The 16,681-nt window shown below is 39.4% G+C and overlaps 1 protein-coding gene across 1 annotated transcript; it reads left to right on the top strand.

Moving 5' to 3' along the window:
• The first annotated feature begins 1,961 nt into the window (after positions 1-1,961).
• On the top strand, positions 1,962-8,599 carry LOC133707781 (disease resistance protein RUN1-like). Its single transcript, XM_062133268.1, has 7 exons — positions 1,962-2,072; positions 3,111-3,601; positions 3,955-5,056; positions 5,187-5,465; positions 5,575-7,179; positions 7,340-8,216; positions 8,301-8,599. Exons 1-6 carry the CDS (start codon positions 1,977-1,979, stop codon positions 8,117-8,119), a joined length of 4,353 nt encoding a protein of 1,450 aa, XP_061989252.1. The 5' UTR covers positions 1,962-1,976; the 3' UTR covers positions 8,120-8,216; positions 8,301-8,599.
• The last annotated feature ends 8,082 nt before the right edge of the window (positions 8,600-16,681 follow it).

Genomic DNA, 16,681 nt, shown 5'->3' with positions numbered 1-16,681 from the left:
TTTTTTGAAACTGAAAATGGAAACGGAACCGCCTTAATGAGTTAGGTGGGTTAGTGGGTAAAATAGTCTTTTTCATGCATGTTTGGGTTAGTGGGAACAGTTTTTTTTTGCTGGTGTAAGTGGGCTAAAATTTCCCAATATTGGGGCTGATGGTCACGGACCCATAAAAATAAGGGATCCAACATCAGACTCAGAAGGTATGGTTCTGCTTAATTATAGATAATATTATACAGACCCATAAGCAATAGACATGCAGACAACAGTGCAGCCAGTTTCCGAAGTCTGCAAGTTCCTTATATACAGCCCTTCTAGTGAGGGATCCCTTTTTTTGGTCTTTTATAGGGATAGGCATTATACCAACTTTTCGATCATATTTTCACATATTAACCGTTCAGTTTTTAGGTCCTAATGTATAGATCACTTCTGCAAATTTTCAGCCAATTTGATGATCGTTAAGGCATCCAAAACTGCAATTTACCATTATAAACACAAACGGTTCTGGTTCGACAGATTCGGTCCGTTCGTGTAATTTCGGCATCTTAACCGTTCATTTTTTAGGTACTAATGTGTAGATCACTTCTGCAAATTTTCAGCCAAATTGGTGATCGTTAAGGCATCCAAAACTGCAATTTACACGAACGGACCGAATCTGTCGAACCGGAACCGTTCGTGTTTATAATGGTAAATTGCAGTTTTGGATGCCTTAACGATCATCAAATTGGCTGAAAATTTTCAGAAGTGATCTATACATTAGGACCTAAAAACTGAACGGTTAAGATGTGAAAATATGATCGAAAAGTTGGTATAATGCCTATCCCTATAAAAGACCAAAAAAAGGGATCCCTCACTAGAAGGGCCCTATATATATATATATATATATATATATATATATATATATATATATATCCATGTGTGTGTGTGTATATTATTTGTATTCAAGAAAGTATTCAAGAAGCACTTGCTGTTGTTGTCATAATGCCTGATGTTGTCACTATTACTTCCCTAACTCCTGCCTCATGCAAGTCTAACAATGGGAAGAAGCTGTGCAGTTATCTGAATACATGATTGGCAGCGGAGTCTTTTTGATATTGTTACATTCAATGGTCATTTGGATGCTTTAGCCTTCATGCAAGGAAGGGAAGCAGCAGAGACAATTAGTTTTGTGGAAGAAACGATCGATAGAGGTAAGGCCTGATCCTTGAAATATTACTTACTGTTGTTTAGTCCTTTAATTTATGGTATGTGCCATTTAGGTCAATGTGGACAAGCCCCAAGGTTGTTTAATGAAATGGTAGGTCATGGAATTTTATTTGATGCCATAACTTTAACAATGCTTTTGGATACTCTCTTCAAAACAAGGATGATAGCAGAGGCTTCCAAAGTATTTGAGGCACAATTCAATTGGTATGCAATATGGAGTTGAGCACAACTTACAGTATGCTGATTGATAAATATTGTCTGAATGAGAAAGTGGATAAGGCAAATGAGGTCTTTATTTTACTGATAGTTAAGGTTTATGTCCTTGATATTGCTTGCTATGAAACCTTCATCAAAAAACTGATTAAGCAGTAAGGCATAATCTGGAAATGCGGAAAATTTTGTGAGGCTTTCATCCTGCAAGGCATTTGTATCTATACAATAAGTTTTATCCCTTGGTGATGAACAACAGTACACAAATGTAGATCTCTTTTCGTTTCTTAATGACATAGTTTGAGCAATATATGATTATTTTTGCATTCTTTTTGCAACACAGCCCTAAGAGATCAGGTGACTTCGCCAGAATTTTTGTTTCTTGTTCTGATAAGTTGAGATGGAAACTCCTGCATATATTGAATTATACATGTGGACATTGTTTTCTTTACTTTAACAATTACAGTGACTAGGCTTACTCAAATTGGGTATAAATATGTTCCACTTCAAATATTGGTGTAAGCACAATTGCCATTTATTCTGACATTTGATTTGATGATAATTTTATGGTTTCTAAATCTTTCAGTCGACAGCAAAGAGCCACATATAGGAACTTATGCTTGTTTCTTTGGGAGCTTTGTAATTTTGTGAGCACATTTCAGGTATTGACCAGGTTTATGTGGTTTACTACTTTACTTGTCATCCTGTTTATATTATGTTTATCAGTCAAGTCATTTTCTTTATACTGTAGTCTTGAAGCTGCTTGTTCTCGATCATTTGTGTAGTCTTGAATCTGATGGTAATGTTGTATTGTAGTTAATTATCACTATGATTTATATACTCTTTATTTACTAATTATCTTCTGTAATATAAGGATGAGAACAGATAAGATACAACTGAGACAAATCTGTAGCGATTGGTATGATTGTGGTCACTGGATTTCTGCATAACACATTTTAGAAGCTGGGTTCTGAACACTTCCTCTTTCATATAGGACTGATACTCATACCCTTCCCAAAAAAAAAAAAAAGGACTGATACTCATATTAGCTTCTTAAATTTTTTTGGTAACTAATTAATTCCTCTTGTTTGGGATTGCAGCACTTGTGCATATTGTTGGGTGTAAAGTCTAGTAATATTACTTTGTAATTTGAAATGAAGTGGTATTAATATCGGTGCAATGATGATGTGTTCTTTTTCTTTTTTCTTCTTGTTAAAAGGGGCAGTAATGTCGAATTTGAAACCTTAACCAACACTCAACTAGTGTGTGTCTTACCTCTAAATCAAATGCTAATCAGCAAGATAATATGTTATAGTTAGGAACTTGAAAATTTTATTGAATTGGGATTCTTGCATGAACTATGAAATTCTAATTTACTCACTTTTGCATATCTGGATATGATCTAATTGTCTTTTTTTTTTTCATATGTTTATTACTATATATCTTCTTTTTGTTACACCACTTGGTCAAAACTGGTGGGTTGGATTGAACAGGAATTTTATATACTCTACAGATGGGTTGGACATTATTTAATCCAATGGTGCTATTCTGACAACCGCGTCGGAAACATAACGACGAAACTTACCCTCCTCAGCACCATTGTTTTATTAGTGACTTGAGATTTGAGAATCATTGCAACTCTGCCTCTTTCTTCTTCAAAGTCCATAAACTCTTTCACAGTCTTACTTGTTTTCTCACAGCTTTCAATGGTGATCATTGAAGAAGCCTCTTATTCATCTCCTTCTTCCACCCGTCCATGGAAATACGATGTCTTTTTGAGTTTTAGAGGTGAGGATACACGCAATAATTTCACAGGACATCTGTGCAGCGCTTTGCGTCAGAAGGGAATCAACACCTTCATGGATGATGAGCTCAGAAGAGGAGAAGATATATCAACAGCGCTTCTCCAAGCAATCGAAGAGTCGAAGATTTCAATCATTGTGTTCTCTGAAAACTATGCATCCTCCAAGTGGTGCTTGGATGAACTTGTCAAGATCCTCGACTGCAGGGAATCATATGAACAAAAGGTTCGCCCAGTTTTCTACAAAGTCGATCCCTCGGATATACGAAATCACAGAGGTAGCTTTGGGGAAGCACTTGCTAATTATGAATCCAAATTCAAGGAGAAGGTCCAGATATGGAAGGCAGCTCTTAAAGAAGCGGCAAATTTGTCAGGGTGGACTCTCTCAGAGTATTTTTCTAGCCACCTCTCACTCTCTTCTCCTTCTCCGTTTCTTTGATGAGAAATGAATACTTTAGGATTCAAGAGCCATAATTAATCCTGTTATATATCATCAAGTTATACAAATTACAATAGCAACTATTATCAATCAAGTACACAATTAATTTCAAGAAGATAATATCTAATAACTCCGTGGTAAACTGTATTTACTTTACTCTAATTGAACTATATGTTTTATTTTATTTTGTCTGTGACTGCAAATGTGAATTGTCATTGTGTTTGTATTCTCGATTAAATTTGTTTATTTTATGTGTATGGAAATTGATTTCATTAATTGTTTCCTACACTTACAAAATGTCCAGGCATCATTCGGAATCCAGTTTTATTCATGACATCGTTGGAGAGATTTCAAAGGAAGTCATAAACCATACATATTTGGATGTGGCCAAGTACCCAGTTGGAATAAAACGTCGTGTGCAAGAGATCCATGAGCTTTTATATGTCGAGGGAAGAGACGTTCATATGGTAGGGATATGGGGGGCTGGTGGAATTGGTAAGACAACAAATGCTAAAGCTGTCTATAACTCAATTGCTCCTAAATTTGAAGGGATTTGTTTTCTGGACAATGTTCGAGGAAATTCAATGGGTGCCAAAGGCCTTGTCAAACTACAAAAGACACTTCTTCGTGAGATTCTAAAGGAAACAAAATTGAAGGTGGCCAATGTAGCTAGAGGAATCACTATGATCAAGGAAAGGTTGCAGTACAAAAGAGTTCTTTTAGTTCTTGATGATGTGGATGACATGGATCAGTTAAACAAGTTGGCGGGTGACCCTAGTTGGTTTGGTATGGGTAGTAAAATCATCATAACAACAAGGGATAAGAAATTGCTGAGAGGTCATTGTGTTAAGTTGATATACGAGGTCAAGGAATTGGACCATGCTGAAGCTCTCGACCTTTTCAATATGAATGCCTTTAAAAGAAGTCAACCTTCAGATGGTTATGTAGAACTCACAGAACGTGCAATAAGCTATGCTCAAGGCCTTCCATTGGCTTTGAATATTATAGGTTCTTCTCTTTGCAATGAAAATGTAGAGCTATGGCAAGCTACATTGGATGGTTTCAAAAGCAGCAAAATTCAAGATATTTTAAAACAAAGTTACGATGGAATGGATGAGAGAGAAGTGAAGGAAGCTTTTCTTGACATTGCATGTTTCTTTAAAGGTGAAGAGAGAGCACATGTGATAAAAATACTAGAAGCTTGTGGCTACAACCCAGAGTATGTTATCAATGTGCTCATAGAAAAGGCCCTCATCGGTATCGATTGTTATGATTGCATCTGGATACATGACTTGGTAGAAGATATGGGTAGAGATATAGTCCGCCAACAGTCGCCTAATGATGCTGGAAACCGTAGCAGGTTGTGGTATCATAAAGATGTTTACCATGTTCTAACAGAGAATACTGTAAGTGGATATCTTAATTCACATCAACTTTAATTATTTTAGTTTAAAATCCTAACACCTAAGTAGCATATGAAATTTAATTATTTGAGAAAGAGCTTGGTTTGTTAAGACTTTTGTATTTTCATACTAGGGAACAACCAATGTTATAGGCATCAAGGTGGAGTTGCCTGAAGATTCAGATGTGATATGTTTAAGTAGTACCACTTTCTCCAACATGCGAAATCTTAGACTTTTCATACACCGTGCTGGACGTTATTCTGGATTTGTTGATAATTTGCCAAATAGCTTAAGGGTAGTTGATTGGCTCGACTGTGACTTACAATTTTTGCCATCCAATTCAATTCCAAGAGAACTTGCTCTAATCAATATGCCTAGGAGTCGCATCACAGTATTGGGAGATGGATTCAAGGTATGTTCTTTTGGATACACATGTAGGGTATGTGTGGTTGTTTCACATATTTATCTCTAGCTTATCACCTGTTCCTTCCTCTCCATCATTTTTTTTTTTTGTCTTGCAGCATCTAATAAATCTGACATCAATAGATTTAGAAGATTGTCAGTACCTAACAAAAGTCTCGGACATATCTGGAAGCCCAAACTTACAACGTTTGAATCTTGATCATTGTAAAAATTTAGTTGAAGTGCATCATTCTGTTGGATTCCTCGAGAAACTTAATTATTTGAGTCTTTGGAACTCCCCTAAGCTTGAGACTTTTCCCACAGAAGTCAGTTGGAAATCCATGAGGGAGCTTCTGCTTCGCTCTTGTAAAAGGCTCGAGAGTTTCATAATCATTGTGCACAAGATGGAGTCCATTACATATATGACTCTAAGGGGAAGTGGCATAAAAGAACTGCATTCATGGATTGGATGTTGCACTTCCTTGGAAATTTTGGATTTGGGTGGAACTCCAATCAAACAACTGCCTTCAACGATTGAAAATCTTACTTCTTTAAGAGAATTGAAGCTGTCAGAAATTCCCATTAAAGAACTGCCTTCATCGATTGGGTACTTCACTTCCTTGGAGGAACTGGACGTGTCTGGGACTCTTATTGAAGAATTGCCTTCATCAATTGAAAATCTTACTTCCTTAACAAAATTGAAGTTGTCTAAAACTTCCATTAAAGGATTGCCATCATCAATTTGGTATCTCACTTCCTTGGAGGAATTGGACGTGTCTGGAACTCTCATCGAAGAATTGCCTTCATCAATTGAGTATCTCACTTCTTTAAGAGAATTGAAGCTGTCTAAGACTCGCATCAAAGAATTGCCTTTATCAATTGGGTGTCTCACTTCTTTAACAGGATTGGACGCCTCTGAAAGTCTCATTGAAGAATTGCCTTCGTCAATTGAACATCTTACTTCTTTAACAGAATTGAAGCTGTCTAAAACTCCCATTAAAGAACTGCCTTCATCAATTGGTTTTCTCACTTCATTGCGGGAATTGGATGCTTCTGAAACTCTCATTGAAGAATTGCCTTCGTCAATTGGAAATCTCATTGGCCTTGATGAGTTAGCACTAAAAGGATGTGCAAACCTTACAAATGTGCCGCACAGTGTTTACGGAGGGCTGCAACAGCTACGATTTCTAGACCTCTCTTGGTGCCCAAAACTGGTGACATTTCCAAGTAGGGCGAGCGCTTTGGTTTCATCTAGTGCAGAATCTCTTCCTTTGATGCTTCCAACTAATTCAAACAATGGGCATGATCATCCTGGTTCATTATTGTTTCCCCAGCTACTGCGTCTTGATTTTGAAGGATGCAAATTATCAGTCTCTGATTTCCTAACGAATCTTGACTGTGTGTCCACATTACAGAGACTTAATTTACTTGGAAGCAGTTTTGATAGTCTCCCAGCTTGCATCAGCAAATTTCGTCAGTTGAAATCTCTTGATTTAAGTGGTTGCAAGATGCTTAGAGACATTTCAGAACTTCCACCAAATATAGCATATATAAATCTGGATGATTGCGTATGGTTGGAAAGATTTTCTAATTTGTCAAATAAACTGGAACAGAAAGGCACTCCGGTACTTCCTCACAGGATGGACTTGTCTAATTGCCATACACTGGTAGATAATCTTGGCATAGACATGGTGTCGAAGATGGCAAAAGCATTACTGAATGAGGTTTTCCATCTCTCTCTCTCTCTCTCTCTCTCTCTCTCTCTCTCTCTCTCTCTCTCTCTCTCTCTCTCTCTCTCTCTCTCTCTCTCTCTCTCTCTCTCTCTACACACACACACAATCCCGACTAATAATAATTAACACAACCATGTCTCTTGTCTTGCAGATGGTGTATGACGCCTCATATCGGAACGGGAAGTACTGGAATATTATAATTCCAAGTCTCCTGGGAATTGAAGTTCCAAAGTGGTTTGACAGGGGTGAGGTGGACACAAGGGTGCCTTGTGGTCATGAAACTTGTGATAAATGTGAAATTTTGATAAAAATCCCTAGGAATTTGACGGGTGAGAGAATAGGATTGGTTGTCTGTGTTGTTTTTGAAATTACCAAAGATTTTTCCCGTGATTATTGTGGTTGTGCTGTGACTGTTGTGATTGATAAAAAAAAGGATCATGACAGTGTTTGCCCTTATTATGACCCAAAAAAGAGAAAAGCGACAGAGTCATCAGCTCATGATCATGTATACGTGTGGCTGACATGTATTGATTTCAAGGAGCTACAGGTGGTGGATCATGTGGTTCGAGTGATTTTTGACTCAGATGGCAAAGGGTTGCTCCTAAAAGGTTTAGGGGTCCACCTGGCTAATATGAATATGAAAGCGGATCATGCAAATGGTGAAGACTTGGCACGAGAAAGATGTAGGCAGAGCATTTCTGATCAGGTGGCTTTGGACGCAGAAGGGGCAGCTGTAGCATCATTAGTATCAGATGACACCAATTCTGGGGAAGTGCATGATGATCATCATGATGGGGAGCAAGATCAAGATCAAGAACAAGAACAGGAACCTCATCTTCCAACCAAAAGATTTGAAAACTTGGCAAGACAAACAAATATAGGCAGAGCAGTGTCAGCATTTTTGAGGTGCTTTGGAATTACCTGCTTGTGATTTTGGTCACGCACAAGGTGCAGCTAGCTCTAGTATCATCAACAAGTACCAATCGAGTCCTTGAAGTACACTATGATCATTAATATTTGGATTCCAGGTATTAATATTCCCTGCCACATAACCTCAAAATCTGTTGTGATAATTTTTCACTGACCTGCCTTTTCTGCATTTTCATATTTAGAAGAAGCCTTTCTTTTGCCGAAGTTGATATCCAAGGATGACGGTTGATGGTGATAGGCAGAGGCACCAATTAATCTGGACTAGCATGTGATGGTCATCTCTCGATCAATCCACACGAACAAGGCTGGGTTTGTTCTTCAATTTCAATTTGTGTTCGCTTATTAGTTGTCTGATTTTTTTATTTATTTTTTATTTTTAACTATAGGCGTTTAATTTTTCCTTTTTGCTGGATTTTTATTCCCCTCTGTTTATCGAGTGACAGTGATGCAATGCTATACATATCTTCAAACACTGACAGTGAGTTACGTAATAAGCAACGGATGCATTAGGACTAGCGACTCTATTAAGCAATATGGAATGCCATGCCTATCCATCCTAACATTATTAAATATTTAAATAGAAAGAAATTCATATGATTTGATGACATATAATTTTGATCTCACCTAAAATACAACTTCAAGGAGTCCCACTTTCAGTTGGTACTTTTTCAGTATGTATAAAAGAGAAAATGGACAGTTTAGAATGTGTGAATGTACACATCACCCGTATATAAAATATTGTCCAGCAAAACATATGCAAGAGATTCTCTTGCCAAAAAAAAGAAAAGTAAAAACCCTATGTAACAGATTTGGAACATGATATATTTATTAAGGATAGTATAAAGTGTGCATAGACTATGAAAAAAATAGAAAATTACATACAAGTGACAGACCAAATTTAAAAAAAAACAGAAAACTCATTTGTTTTAGGAAAACTGAAATTGGGATGCAGAGAGAACAGCAGAGAGAATTGGGATAATGAGTTGTGCTTTCATTGATAATAGAAGCCTCTTTATATAGAGGATTACAAACATAGAATCAGAGTTTTACAAGGAAACATAATCGTACAATGATTAAGATATCTCCGAGAATATCTTCTAGAATATCTGTAAGACTAACCCTATTACAACTCAGACAAGTAACTAGAGTTTGGGTCAGACACACAATTCAGATATACTTGAACACTCCCCCTTGTGTCGACCAAACGCGGTGCTCTTCTCGTTGCCTAGTCAAAAACCTTGCCGAGTAACAAAAACTCAGTGGGACAAAAATAACCTCGGTTGAAAGAGAAAAATAGTACAACACACCCTTCACGTTTCGAGACCATACATGTAGACATCTCCCTCTAATGTCTGCATCTCCCCCTGATGACTACGATTATGGGAGTTCGGATAACTTCCACAAACGATGCTACCAACATGTTTCTCAAAAGTGGAATTAGGCAATGACTTAGTGAACAAGTCTGTCACACTGTCCTCAGATCGAACCTAGTTCACTTTGATCTTGAGAAGAGTCTGTTATTGCTAATTATGCTTTGTGTTGTCGCATTTGATGTAGCCTTGCTTCATTTGTCCAAAGCAATCAGCATTATCCTCATAAATGCTCGTAGGCTCACCTTGTGATAGACTTCAAACCATAATTGCTTCGATCATGCGTAATTATGGATCCAATCTATATACATTCATGAACCGCTTCGTGAAGAGCAATAATCTCTGCATGGTTCGAAGATATAGCTATTAGGGTCTGTTTTGTAGACCTCCAAGATATCGCGGTCTCACCCATGGTGAACACATAACCAGTTTGGGAACGACCATTGTGTGGGTCAGAGAGATACCCAACATCAGCAAAACATTCCAAAACACCAATGTCTTTCTGGGATGGGGATAGAGAACGCATGCCAATATTGGCGGTGTTCCTGGTGTGTGATGGGTCTGAATCCATCATCTCTCTGTAGGGATAGAATAAGCTCATATCAATCGTACATCTCAAGTATCAAAAGTTATCTTTTACACCAGTCTAATGGTGATGTGTTGGCGCAAAGCTATACCTAGCTAACAAGTTCACTGTAATTGAGATGTTGTCTTGTGCATTGGGGTAAGTACAATAATGCGCCTATTGTATTTAAGTAGGGCACTTCTGCCTCTGGCACATCTTCGTCATCATCCTTTGGACGAAGATGATCCTTTTTAGGATCAAGACTACGGACGATCGTGGGTGTGCTTAAAGGCTTGACTTGGTCAAAATTCCTAAGCATCCATCAACACGATGCTCAAGTTCCAAACCGAGAGATAATCATGCTCTCCCAAGATCCTTCATCTCATACTCGAATTTCAAGTGTTCAGCGGTTTTCCTTAACTCTTTAAAGGCTTCTAATGAAGATCATGTCACCAACATGAACCGCGATAGAATCCGAAACTTGTTATGAAAACGCGCGGGCATATCCCTTCCCAATCAAGTAGTCACTTTAGTGAGCGTTTTAACCTCATTGCAAACGCACTCTGTGGTCTAAAGCCACTTGACTTGGGTAAATAAAGTTCAACATGAACCTTCATGTATATTTCATATCTAGATCCCCATAGAGATACATAGTGACCACATTCGTAAGCTGCATGTTCAGTTATTCGGAAACTACCAAACTGACAAGGTAGTGGAGTGCAAAGACATCTATTATGAGAGAATATATCTCATCGTAGTCGATTCTAGGGCGTTTTGTGAGAAGCCTTGCGCCATATGGCGAGATTACCATATCTTTTTCTCATCACGCTTTCTAACGAAGACCCATTAGTAAATAGGTTTTATGTTATGAGGTGTCAACATCACTGGCTCGAAAAACCTTCCTCTTCGTTAGAGAATCCAACTCAACCTGGATCGCATCTTTCCATTTAGGCCAAATTTCTTTACGTTGACATTCATTCATCAACGGAGCGTGGTTCGATATCATCGGACTCAACAAACTCATGTGCAATGAAATGCGCGACTACATCATCAATCATGATGAAGTTTCTATCCCACGTTTCATATATGTACACTAGTGTAATTTTCAGAAAGCTCTATATCCTCATGAATAGGTTCTAACGTTGAGGCGTCCCCCAATGATCAATCACCATAATCCGGAACATTCTCATGAGACGAATTTTGATTGTTGATGATCAAAGGATTGGATTGTGCCAAAGTATCATTCGAACCCACGGGCCTCCCGAGCATCCTAGCTGGGGCCATGACCTGTAACGTCAGAGTGCCACTCTCTATGTCATTGGTTCCATGCCTACCTCCGTGTAGGGTGACACTACGTCGTCTCATAGGGACGTCCATCCTTGCAGGCATATTTGCAGCAGATATGTGTGATCTCGTCACTTTAGAGGGGATCGAGATGAGACATAGTGGGGACAGACCATGACAATTCCTATCATTCTTGTTGAACATCCATGTTCTTATCTCCCCCTAACGATGGGAAGACTGTCTCATCGAAGTGACAATCCGCAAATCTAGCGATAAGAAGATCGCCTAGCAAGGGCATTAAGTGGTGGACGATTGTTGGAGTCTCAAATCCAACTTAGTTGCCCATTCGTTTGTAAGGACCCATCATAGTGCACTGTGGCAGCGCAATTAGCACATAAATAGTACACTCAAATATGCATAAGTACGAGATAATGGTATCCAGTCACTAGCTGTAACGCAGAGGTAGATTGAGTGGCAGTGGGTCGTAGACGAATAAGCATAGCTGAATGCGATATTACATCACCCCAAGGAGATATAGGGAGCTAGATTGGTGCGCATTACCAATATCCAGGCTACCATCGTAGTTGTTTCCAAGTGACCATTTGGGTGTTTACATGGGAATATGATGTCCAACATTAGTCCCATTGCAATAACCATCGAAAGTCTTCGATGTAAACTCTCTAGCATTGTCAAGTCCAATTGACTATATAAGATGATCCGGGAAGTGAGCCCGTTGTCATATGATATGTGCTAGGAGTGTAGTATAAGTAGCATTATAAGTGGACAATGGCACAACACGTGACTAGCGTGTTTGCGTGTCAACCAACAGCATAAAAATATTTAAACGTCCGCAAGTTGGTTGAATCAGTCAACCGAATCACCTCGGATTCTATGTAAGAACAGAATGAGTATTTTTATATCCTTTGCATAGGACGGTCTCGGTCTTAATTTCCATAAGGAACAAGCTTTGTAGAACGAGCAAGATGTCTTAGAAGTAACCAATGAGGATTCTGGTTGGGCCTGAGCGTCTAAAGTGTTATTAGAAGCAAAATTGGTGATTACATCACCCTCCATGGCGTCATGGCCATGGGAAACATAACCGTGGCGTCATGACCATGGGAGGCGCCTACCATGGCGTATTTAGAGTGGACAGGGGTGACCCTAGGCCAGTGGTAGACGGTGGCGGCAGTCACACTTAGTCCAGGAATCAACCCTTGATTCTTGCTTCGTTTTGTTCTTTGGATGTCCATATGAAGTCTTTAGTAGACGGATCATCATATCACGACTAGGATGATCTATCCTGTCGTGACAAAGCCAATATGTGTCTAAATCCAAGAGATCTTCTCTCATGACTTTATTAGATTTAATAACTCGATAGTAGTGACATAAAAACAACTACAAAGACACATAAGTTTCTCTAAGATGCGCTTTTTTTCGCTATCATTAGAGATATTGCAAAGGAACTTATTTTCATTCTCTACATGCATTTTTGCATGGAATCCGTTGGCTTGAATAGCTCAATAGGGTTCGATTCTCCCTAGGAGCGTAGAGAGTTTCTGTTACAGTAATCAAAGTGTCATTTGGCAAGAGGAATTGGGCTATTCCATGTCCTTGAACTAATCCTGATGGCCCAGCAATCGTAGTCACAAAGTAATATGCTCAGAATCAAAATGGAGTCATAATGAAAAGAACTCGAAATTTTATTCATAAGCTAATGGAGTACAACATTATTTCTTAACCATTAAGAGAATCTAATCCAAATACTAGCTAATGTAAAACAATGGTAGTCGTTTGACTTCGTTTGGTAACTCCAAAATAAATATGACCATGTGAGTAGAGAGATATCGGTGGAGCAAAGCTCACTCAAGCACCATTTATCTCAAAAACCTTTCTAGACATCATACTCACTTTGGATGAGCCTAGTTGAAGAAAAACTAAACCAATGACATTTACTACAAAGTATATGGCAATTGACTATTACATATCTTGGAAAAATAAAGACTTAAACAGAATTGACGATCTATTGATCCAAGCCAGATTTGAAGTCTTCAACCATTCACTCTAGATCACCTTCTTGATCTTCTTGTTCCACATAGTGAGCTTCTCTTGCTTCACAATATGCTTTGTAGGTGGTGACAATATCTCCACGAGCTCTACAAATGTGTGCCCAATGACCGGGTACTTCATATCGGGAACATACATCTCTGTGCTCAGACTCCATTGATTGAGGCGCTTTGAAAGCTTCATTTGGATGACTCTTAATGTTGGTGGCGCCACTAACATGGCTAGAGGCGTTTTCTCCCTCTCTCTTTCCACGTTGACCTCTTCAGTTCTATGTTCGCCTATTTTAGCGGTTACCTTCCTCATTAGAGCGAGATTTAGACTGGTTCTTGGCGATCTGCTTCCGGTTCCTGAATCCTAGGATCGAGACACTACTGCTGACAAAATTTAGTGGCAATTGGAGGTCCAGAAGGCGGTGAACCGGTGGTGTCACGCCCCTGGTTTTTAACACAATTAAAAACCGATATATAATCTCATAAGTATACATGCGTGAACATTCAGCCATCAATACAAAGTACCTGGAAAAACTTTTTTCCCTTAATCCATGTACATACTAATGGCCTGAACCCACAATGTCAATATACACTCGCATATTACACAAGCTCACAAATTAAATTGTCAACAACAAAATAAAATGGAAATGCTCCTCAGAGCTTACTACAACGGAAGTCTTAATAACGGTAAAGTCACAAAATTGGTTTCCTACTGTTAAGCTGCAGGTACGCTACCCCAACTTCAGCCACGATTATCCTGACCTGCAGGATTAACCCCTATACCATTGAATAGTGCACCGGGTTGCCACACAACAAACCCGGTGAAAGCTCATATGAGTAACTCAAAACAATCAACAATACTCATACCTGAAATAAGGAAAACAACTCACACTTTGGTTCCTTAAAAACACGCAACATAGAAAACAACTCACTCCTTGGTTTCTATCAATCGTACCATAGAAAGCAACTCACACCTTGATTTCTATCAAATCTGTGAGCCCCCGAAAATTTTATTTAATTTTTAGAAGGTAATTTTTCGCCAATAAGATTTTCGCAAGGCGATTTAAGTAAAGAAATCGATTTCGGAAATTATTTTGGTGTCGAGATCACAAATTGGGCTCTATAATTTTCGTTTGGGCCAATGTTCTTCCATTTGGGCCTAGAGGATTACCAGAGCTTATGGAGATAGAAATTGTCGAAGTAAATTTGAGAAGGAGACGAGTTGGGTTGTAAGAAAGTTCTAAATGTTGAGTCTTAAGAAAATTGAGTTTTGGACTCTAGACGAAGTCGAGAAGTTACTAACGTAGTCGTTGACGAAAAACGAGTAAAGTAACGAACCCCAAAACCCGAAAGTAACTAGTCAGGAGGGTTTCGTAATTCGTCGCAAGGACAAAATGGACATTTCGCATACGCAAGTATAAATAGAAACTTTAGAAACCCTAACACCTAAACTCTCTCATTTTCTCCCTCACTCTCGGCCGCACCCTCTCTCTCTCTCCCCGACCTCACTCTCTCGTCCTCTCCCTCTGCCATAGCCGGAACCACATCATCCGGCCACCGCCTCACATCACCGCTACCACCAATCGAAGCACCACCTCAATCCGACCTAAACCCATAAGAGATCGAAGCCATGCATCGACCCGGCCTCTCTTTTCCGCTATCCTTCTCTCTGCCACCACCGGAGACTCCATCTCCGGCCACCATCTCCCCACACCGTCTTCACCAATCGACGCAGCATCCAAAACCAATCCAAGCCCGAGCCTTACCGTCGAAATACATCGCCGGCAGCCTCTGCGCACGACCACCCAAGGCTGCAACGCCACTGCTGCTCGACCCTCGCCGGTTCCCAGCCATCCCTTCACTACACTGCCACCTCAAGTGAGCTCAGAGAGCGCCGAACATCAAGCCCCAACATCCCATGACCAGAAGACGTCGAACGCACATCGCCGGAAATCGAGCTCTGCATGCCTTCGTTCTCCAACCTCCAGTCCAAATTGAGCTCGACTAACTCCCTGGATGTGATCAGCACCTCACTAACCACCAGTTCCCGAGACGCCGACTTCCGATTCCGACTAGGGCCACCGTACGCGCTACACGCGCCGCCGCTGGCGCGTCAACCACCGTAGCTCCGCCGCTCACGGTCGCTGGATCGTCTCTATTAGGTAATTTACGTCATCCTAGACTGGGTTGAAGCCTCTATTCCGATTTAGACTAAAAACCCTAATTTCTATTGTCCAAATTGGATTGTGTGAGGTTTGGAGAATCTGCGTTTTGGGTTTGAAGAGGAGAGCCTGGAGCTGAGGTTTCGATTGAGTCACCCTTGAAGAAGAAATGGTAAGGACACTCTGCAGTTTCTGTTTTGGATACGAAAGTTGGTGATGGGTTGATTATTGATTTTGTTCTACATGTTAGGGGTTCGAATGGTGTTTTGGTGCAGCCATGTTAAAACGGCTTCTAGTTTTGGATAGAAGAATGGTAAGGGACTGCATCTTGGATCTGTTTGGCTATGTTCTTTGTAGTGGTCGAAAGTGTGTGGTTATGTTGAGTAAATAGAATGAGATATGGTTATGTTGCTTGTGTATTGAGAAGCTTGGCTTTATTAATTAAAGTGGTGAATCTGTTATCTGGATATATCATATTGCAAGGTGGACAAAAGATGATTGATTTGGTTTAGTTATGTAGAGAAGTTGATAATTGAAATAAGTCAAAATCTCGATTAACGTACATCCCGAAATGAAATTAAGAAACGAAATTGTTCGGGAATGATAACCACTATTAGTTTGCTTAAGTTTTAAAGAACTAAGTAAGAATGTCAACTTGGTTGACCTGAATTACATTAAGGAAAGAAGTACGATCACCATATCCCGAATGAGCTTATTATGTTTAGTGGAATGTTCGGGAATGGAAATTGTCATTTGTTTTCTTAAAGTAAAAGGTTAAAGAAATGAAGGTCAAAGTATTAAGTGTAATGGCCATATCTTAAAGAGAAAAATGCACCATCAGTGCCTCAACTCTTGTGCACCGGCCAATTTGATACACAGACTCTTAGTGCTACCAACGTGATACCTGAACCCATATTTCGCTATCGATGAGATACTTTCGTCAGATTTTGCTAACGACTCCGTTAAAAAAGTCACGTGTCATGCACGTGGGCTAAAAAATGCCATGAAATGACTTAAATGACCCCATATTTTTTTGAGAAAAATGCACCATCAGTGCCTCAACTTTTGTGCACCGACCAAGTTGATACCCAAACTCTCAGTGCTACCAATGTGATACCTGAACCCATA

This window comes from Rosa rugosa, chromosome 5, assembly GCF_958449725.1.
Source record: "Rosa rugosa chromosome 5, drRosRugo1.1, whole genome shotgun sequence".
In the NCBI taxonomy this organism is placed as follows: Eukaryota; Viridiplantae; Streptophyta; class Magnoliopsida; order Rosales; family Rosaceae; genus Rosa; species Rosa rugosa.
Note: the sequence above shows the minus strand (reverse complement) of the source record. Positions and strands in the feature narration are given on the sequence as shown.